Source organism: Diaphorina citri, unplaced genomic scaffold (assembly GCF_000475195.1).
Source record: "Diaphorina citri unplaced genomic scaffold, Diaci psyllid genome assembly version 1.1 scaffold2206, whole genome shotgun sequence".
Taxonomy (NCBI): Eukaryota; Metazoa; Arthropoda; class Insecta; order Hemiptera; family Psyllidae; genus Diaphorina; species Diaphorina citri.
Window position 1 is genome coordinate 6,210 of NW_007379631.1, and position 8,676 is coordinate 14,885.

At 38.2% G+C, this 8,676-nt stretch overlaps 1 protein-coding gene across 1 annotated transcript; it reads left to right on the forward strand.

Annotated features, from left to right (window-relative positions):
- Positions 1-1,370: 1,370 nt before the first annotated feature.
- On the forward strand, positions 1,371-2,474 carry LOC103518484 (aristaless homeobox protein-like; the record flags this gene model as incomplete). The annotated part of the gene is made up of 2 exons (XM_008483551.3): positions 1,371-1,707; positions 2,278-2,474. Coding segments are annotated over 2 exons (534 nt in total), but the record flags the coding sequence as incomplete, so codon positions are not given.
- Between the last annotated feature and the right edge of the window lie 6,202 nt (positions 2,475-8,676).

An 8,676-nucleotide genomic window follows, 5' to 3' on the forward strand; every position in this document is an offset into this window, starting at 1 on the left:
GCGAGGCATAGAGAGAAAGTTTGGGGTGAAAAGTTTTTGTGTGAATGTCGGGGTTTGAAAGTTTGCCATTCATTGCATGACGTTGATTTCACATGAAATATGTGTGGGAAGGAGAGAAGAAGAAGAAGAAGAAGAAGGAGGAGGAGGAGGAAATATAAGGGAAGAGGAGATAGATGATGAAGGTGGAGAAGAGAGAAAGAGAGGAGGAGAAGGAGAAGGCGAAGGAGGAAGAGGAGGAAGAAGAAGGGAAGGAGGAAGAATACGAATAAGGGAGGCAGGAGGATAAGGAGTAAGGAGAGGGGGGGGGGAGGTTAAAGGGGTGAGATTATAGAGGAGGAGGAGAAGGAGTAGGAGGAGGAGGAGAAGGAGGAGGAAATATAAGGGAAGAGGAGATAGATGATGAAGGAGGAGAAGAGAGAAAGAGAGAAGGAGAGGGAGAAGGCGAAGGAGGAAGAAGAAGGGAAGGAGGAAGAATACGAATAAGGGAGGAAGGAGAAAGAGGAGTAAGGAGGGGGGGGGAAGGGATGAGATTATAAGACAAGGTGACTTGGGCTTGTCACTAACTTTTACAATGGCCTCCTTGATTGTGCTAAGGCGTGAAATAATAGTTGATAAAACTATGTTGAAATAACACATAGTAAGTTGATTAACTTTGATGAATGAACGATGTGAGTTGTAAGTTTTAACTCGACGATCTTTCCTTTGTCTGTATTTCCTATGTGTCCTATGTTGTTCCTATGTGTACCTAGGTAAGTATATGTTATATTGTTTTTTGAATCACCCTGTAAAATTATTTATCTTACCAGAATTTTAATAGCTGGCTAAGGTCCCACCCTATAGATACTGTCTTCTAGCCTTTGTTTACCTAATTTATGAAGGTTTATGAAAGGTGTTCTGGTTTCTCGGAATCAGCACAAGTTTTTCTGCTTTCCCGGAATCAGAAGTTTTCTTCTTGATTTCCTGGAAACGGTTCTTCTTTCCCCAGAAGTAATGCCTCATTGTTCATCCCAACTCCTTGTTAGGACAAAAATGTCTAGAATGTCCTGGTTTTAATCTTAAGTGAAAAGGTTTTCACACCCGCCAGACACATTTAATGGAGAATGTTAAGTGACCGCAGAAGTTCTGTCATTGTAATCGGATTTTACACATTCTTATGAGACCGCGCAGAACGAAGCATTCCGAAGATTCGAGATAAATTTCAGAAACAATGTTTCAGGAAAAAATTTCAATAACAAAATATTTTGTTTTTGAGGCAAATTCAATGGGTTTCAATGATCAGCTTGGAAATCTGGAAAATTCAACCTCGTTCTGCGTGCGCTTCTTTCTGGATTTTCGTCTGAATTGTTTCCGGATGTTTCGCCTGAATATGCTTCATCTTGAATTCCTCGTTCTGCGAGCACCCTAAGCTGGTCTACCCCTGTTTAATATCCCCCAGCCAGACAAATTACTATTACCTACTACTATTCTATTCTATTCTTGTTTCAGATCTCCACTCAGACTCCCATCACACGGATAGCAACAGGCTAGACCCGATAAGCCATAACCTCAACCATCTGGACAATACGGACCCCAACGACCTTGAGATTAACAATGACCTTGAGATTAGCAATGACCTTGAAATTAACGATGACAGCGCCTCTAACGCCAGCAGCTATGACTACGGTAACCACGGCAACAAAATGGCCGACCTGGGCGAGAGGGGCGGAGGTAAGAACTGATCGAAAGAAAGTGAGGTCGAAGTTTTTAGTTAAGCCAGCAACAACTTCAATTTACAAACAGCATTCTACAATTTTATTTATAAAGATTACTAAAGTAGTAAGAAAGTATGGTCGTATTTTATCAAAAGTGAGGTCGAAGTTTTTAGTTAAGCCCAGTACCCAGCAACAACTTCAATTTACAAACAGCATTCTACAATTTTATTTATAAAGATTACTAAAGTAGTAAGAAAGTATGGTCGTATTTTATTATGTCCCTCTGTAACACAGAGGTAACATAGAGGCCATTTGGGAGTGATGGCACCACCACACTTGCTGCCATGGACCACTTGTGTATTTTCAATGATTATCTGGAAGAAAGCTTCTGAGTCTGAATGAAATTTCGCTATTTCTTGATGAAAAAATACCAAGAATTAAAGAGTCTGTATCTCATGTTAAGGGAGAAGTTTTAATACATGGGTTTATGTGGGTAAACAATCGATAATTTAATCGATGTCGAAATAGTCGAATCGTTTTTAGTTTTTGACATAGTTCGACATGTTTTTCTATTTTTTTCCCCCAGGCAGTGCCAACAAACCGCGTAAGATTCGCCGTTCGCGTACCACGTTCACCACATATCAGCTGCACCAGTTGGAGAGAGCATTTGACAAGACGCAATATCCGGACGTGTTCACCAGGGAAGATTTGGCAAGTCGCCTCGACCTAAGCGAAGCCAGAGTACAGGTAAATTCCGATTCCCAAATTCCCACCTTGGGGTAAGAATGGAGGAGTTGCAATTGGGAAAATATTATTAATAAAAAATAAAAGGTCGATTCCTATACGTAAAATGTGAAAAATCCAAATCTGAGGTCAAAACTCAGAAAAAGTAACTTTAAAAGGTCGAAAATTCAATTTCTAATTGCAGTTCTAATGAAAAAGTTCAAATAGTTGTGACGTCAGATTTCACGTCAAAATGCGCAGAAACGCTTGCGCACAAACAAACAAAGCGGGAGTCTTGAATTATGACGTCATCACCTACGGGAGCATATGCCGTGACGTCAAACTTCACGATTTACCGGTATTTTTTTTAATCGATTTATCTCGGTATCTAGAAGTCGTAGAAGAAAAAGAAAAATTCAGTTCTTCCTTATTTTTCCTGCTCTATGACTTTGAAACATCACCCAAGTAAGCGCAACTGATCTTTAAGAACAAATTAATAAGGTGGCACGAACGACGAACGGTAAAACTTAAAAAGAAAAGTAAAAAGGTCGGGAGTATCTGGTGATAAGGACACAACTGAACATTGATCGCTCATGACCAGCGCCATTACCGCATTGCCATTAAAAAAAAAAAAAAAAAAAAAAAAAAAAAAAAAAAAAAAAAAAAAAAAAAAAAAAAAAAAAATTTGAGCCTCTTTCATTACAATTTTTTGCCATTGGTCAATACTGCCCTCATGTACTTACATTATTATTATGTTAAGGCGGTTTAAATCATTACACGAATAATAATAAACTGAATATTAAATAAAATATGTAGGTACATAAATACTGATTTTCTCCAAGATCGAAAAATTCCCGGAGGGACGGGCCCCGCTTGTTTCCTCTTCCTGTGGCTTTGCTTTAAGTAGCAGGTTTCTCACTCATGAGGTCTTTCACACAACCACTAAGCCCTTCCACAACTCCACTAGAGGATTGAGGTGATAATCATTATTAATTTATTATGCCTCTCTACTCCTCCCCTTTTTTCTCAATAGACCTCAAAATGAAGTGGTTTTCCATTGATGGGATTTTTTTTTTTTTTTTCATTGATGGGAAAAAATCTACTCTCGCGCTTCGTTGCAAAATACAAAAGAGTCCTTTGTAATTTGTAATATTATACACCCTCCCATTGTATATGCGTATCCTTTCTGCACCCTACCTAGCTACATAGCTATACCTATGTATATCTCCTGTTTATATTATACAGTTCCTATACCCATACACTACCTACCTATTACCTTTCCTTCCTTCTTACCTACCTATCACCTTTCCTTCATACCTACCTACCTATGTGTCTTTGACGCCCTTCGTACCTTCAGACCCCTACAGCTTTACACTCTACAGGTCTACACCATATACGTCACAACCGTGTAGGCGCTTTCTTAATACAAGTAGAAAGAAAAGAGGAAGGTGAAGGAATAGATGTAGATAGAAAGTATAGTATTACCTAGAAGCGTAGGAGATATTGGGAAACAACGTGACGTGACAGTGTGTTAGCTCATGTATGAAACATGATTTGGAAGCTTAGAAATAATGAGAAAAAGACTTGAAAAAGGAAAAATAGAAAAGAAACATGAAAGAAGAATTTCTTTCTTCTTCTTCTTCCTCTTCTTCTTCTTCTTCTTCTTCTTCTTCTTCTTCTTATTCTTCTTCTTCTTCTTCTTCTTCTTCTTCTTCCTCTTCTTCTTCTTCGTTTCTACCCAACTCAAGAACAACCTAGATGTCAATTCACCTGGGGATGGCGAAAAAATTCACTCCTGACGGGATTCGAACCCCGTATCTCTGGGTTCACAACCCCGTGACCGAATTGCTACTCGAATTTACATTTACAAGGTTATGAAAGAAATTTGACGCTTGGCGAATTTCAGTTAATCTTATATTATAAGAACAAGATCCATTCACTCATTCATCTTATATTATAAGAACAAGAACTCATTCACAGTTCACACACTGATCGCTCTATCTCGAGAACCACAACACCTAGAAAGCTGAAATTGCTATTAATAAAATGCTGAAAATTGGGTAAGGGGACTAGATAGAGGGTAGGTAAGCGAAAAGTAGGGTAGAGGTACCAGTTATAGGGTAGGTAACCAGATATGCTGACGAGGTGGATTACTTTTAACGAACGAAAATGATAGAAGAGGAGATAAAGAGAAAGGGAGGAGGGAAGAAAGAAAGAGAGGGAAGATAATAATATGAGAGAGAGAGAGAGAGTGAGAGCAGAAGGGAGATCGAAGGAGAAAGAGTGAGAGGAAGGGAAGGAGAGAGAAGGACAGAGAGAAAAGAAAAGAAGGGGAGAGAGAGAATTTTTAATATCGTTTAATCCAAAATGAAAATCATAACTTTCAAACTCGACAACGCGTGAAGCTGTCAGATTTATTAAAAAAAAAAAAAAAAAAAAAAACCCGGCAAAAATTAAAAAAAAAATTTTTTTAAATTTACAACCTGGGAGGAGAAAAAAAAAAAAAAAAAAATCCCGCGAATATTACAGTAATAATTATTATAAGTTGACACCTGGGTAGGAGCACTTGATGTAAGGACCTATGTCCCATCATACTCCATATTACGGATCAGGGCCGGTTGGAGGGTTCAAGGGTCATGGAATTTCCAAATTCCCTGACCACTTGGAAATCTGAACTCTACTAAAAAGAAGGAATTTAATTTTTTGTGGCATAAAATGCTCGTCACAAATGTCTTCCCCCTTAATACACTACGTTAAATTTTATGACTTGACTTGGACTCGAACCACCAACCTCCAGATCCAGAGTATAACCGTGCTAGCCACTGAGATTGAGGTCTACTACCTATCAAGTCAGGGTAGGAGCACTTGATGTAAGGACCCATGTCCCATCATACTCCATATTACGGATCAGGGCCGGTTGGAGGGTTCAAGGGTCATGGAATTTCCAAATTCTCTGACCACTTGGAAATCTGAGCTCTACTAAAGAGAAGGAATTTAATTTTTTGTGGCATAAAATGCTCGTCACAAATGTCTTCCCCCTTAATACACTACGTTAAATTTTATGACTTGACTTGGACTCGAACCACCAACCTCCAGATCCAGAGTATAACCGTGCTAGCCACTGAGATTGAGGTCTACTACCTATCAAGTCACTTTATTTCCTGCACATTTTGGAAAAAGAATTTTACAGACTTATTGACCTAAGCAGGGACAAATGCCCCACTATCCTGCCCCCCCCCTCACATATGTAGTTCCGGCCCTGCATGTCGTGTATAGTGAGGACAGAATAGGAAGGCAGTTCAGGCGTGGATTCAGCATAATGAAGGAGATGAGGGCCCTTATAAATAACAATGGTGGGGGGTGAGGCAGGGATGGGGGTACCTAGAAGAATGGGGCAAAAACAAGGTATGTGTATGTACACAGAGCGTTACCAATTGAAGGGAGGGAGGGAGAGAGAGAGAGAGAGAGAGAGAGAGAAATTTATGTTATCAATCTCACACTATGAGTGAGATAAAAAATCGTATTAAATTTTGTGCAGGAATTTTAATTATTTTTGAAAAATACCTAGAAGGATGGGGCAAAAACAAGGTATGTGTATGTACACAGAGCGTTACCAATTGAAGGGAGAGAGAGAGAGAGAGAGAGGAGAAATTTATGTTATCAATCTCACACTATGAGTGAGATAAAAAATCGTATTAAATTTTGTGCAGGAATTTTAATTATTTTTGAAAAAAAAAAAAAAAAAAAATCTTCAATGGTCTCATTCGTGTTATTGTGTGAAAAAATTGGAAATTGTATTAAAAATTCAGAGAGATTTTTCTACACATTACATAGGTAGGTAATAATCAAATTACATCCAACAGTACCTACAATACCTTTGGGTTTGTGGCAAGATTCTCTGAAAAATACAAATTATAGGTACCTACATACAATAGTATGGTGATAGAGAGAATCCAAAAGAAAAAGAAGGAAGGAAAGAAAGAAATACAATTTCTTTTCTCGTTTGCTATGACTTGTCTTTTGTTTTACTTTGCAATTTCCTACACACATACCCCCCCAACATTATCTACAATCTGCATTTTCACTTTACCATATTACCTAACCTACATAATGTAGGTACATGTCACATACGTTACCTATCTATACTTACCTACTTATACATATGTTAGGCTCAAATTGTGAAATCGCTCAATGTACGAAGAACAAATTTGTTTTGCGCGATCTGGAATTTTCAAAATTAATAATAACAATCTCATAACCACACTAAACTTATTTGGGTCATTTGACTGATGATCTCATTATTTGTTAACACCGCGAGTGACCTAATATCCTGATAGGAAAAATAACTACTTGAGTTTTTCTTCCGAATTTTCCGCACATTGGGCGAATTCGTAGTATGAGCTTAAAAAATATTCTAGGTACAAAGTTCTGTAGGGTAATTCCATACACACAGATATAACATAGCAACATACATTTGTATACCTTTCTCTGTCTTTGTGCATATTTTTCAACTTTCAGCTTTTTTCTTAGCCTCCAGGTATTCTCTCCCTCTCTCTTCCCCCTTTTTCTCTATTTCTTTCTTCCTAGCTGAAGGAAATTGCTGATGTTAACAAAAAACCATAGAACATTAATAGAATAAAACAAGTCATACATTGCTTTTCTAGCAAGATATAAGCATTAGGATTAGCATTGTTAGGAGCGATGCACACTGGAACTGATTTCGTGAAGTTCTAAATTTCTAATGGCAAGATATATGGGTTGGCGAGCTGTCTTACCGTTGGTCAACAGTTCCCCAATCATGTAACCAGAATTGTATTCGATTATGTGAAATATAATTCAGTCAAACATGGCTGAACCAATGGGATTGTGAGATTTTGCTGTCTTTGTGCATATTTTTCAACTTCCAGCTTTTTTCTTAGCCTCCAGGTATTCTCTCCCTCTCTCTCTTCCTCTTTTTCTCTATTTCTTTCTTCTTAGCTGAAGGAAATTGCTGATGTTAACAAAAAACCATAGAACATTAATAGAATAAAACAAGTCATACATTGCTTTTCTAGCAAGATATAAGCATTAGGATTAGCATTGTTATAAATTCTTGTAATATTTACATTCAACTTTCCAACATTTGAAAAAAACCTTTGAAGCAGACGCAGCCATGTTTCAATGTTCATGAATGATAACGAACTGATTTCGTGAAGTTCTAAGTTTTTAATGGCAAGATGTATGGGTTGGCGAGCTGTCTTACCGTTGGTCAACAGTTTCCTAATCATGTAACCAGAATTGTATATTCGATTAGGGTAAGTGTACCATTTATTCGCCCACCTAAAAACGTACCACTTATTGGCCCACCTGCCCACATTTATTTTTCTAATTTTTGTTTTTATGACTACAATTTTGAAATACCACTGTTTCGATAGCATTCTTTAAGCCCTTTCTTTTGATGAAATTGGATCTTGAAAAAGTTCGTCCAGTTCAGACTTATGTGGCCGTAGACCCACAGGTGGGCCAATAAATGGTACGTTTTTTAGGTGGGCGAATAAATGGTACACTTACCCTATGTGAAATTTAATGCAGTCAAACATGGCTAAACCAATGGGATTGTGAGATTTCGCTTTGTTTAAAGGGGAATCTCATAATCCCATTGGTTCAGCCATGTTTGACTGAATTAAATTTCACATAATCGAATACAACTCATTTCCCAACGATGCAATGGGCCAACCGTTTTCCCAACGATGAGTCAACCCTACGATTTCTCAACCATCGATATTGTTAGGATAACTGGTCTTTCCAGTGTGCGTCATACCGCCAAGGAGATTAGCTTTATTAAGGAGCGCGGTAGCGCTCCGCCCCGCCAAGTCAAGAAAGTTTGACCGCGCTACTAGAGATATTATACGCGACAGGGAAAGTAGCCGTTTTCAGGTAGTTGTAGACAGACAACTACAAATGATGGAAGAAAACGGATTGCGTGTGTGTGTTGGGGCATGAAAGTAGACCAAGTTGAAAAAACAGAAAGACCAGGATAACTGGTCTTTCCAGTGTGCGTCATACCGCCAAGGAGATTAGCTTTATATTAGATTGTGTACATAAAGGCCAGAATTCAGGATATGATTTGCTTTGCAAAGGCTTCGTGATGTGATGAAAGGAAATTGTCACACGAACAAAATGAAAGTCAAATTCCTTTCGTTTGCAATTTCTTGTTCAGTTTTAGCAATTTTCTTTAACGATGTCTTTTCCCTCAAGTTCCAATATGTAGTATTGTTCTGAG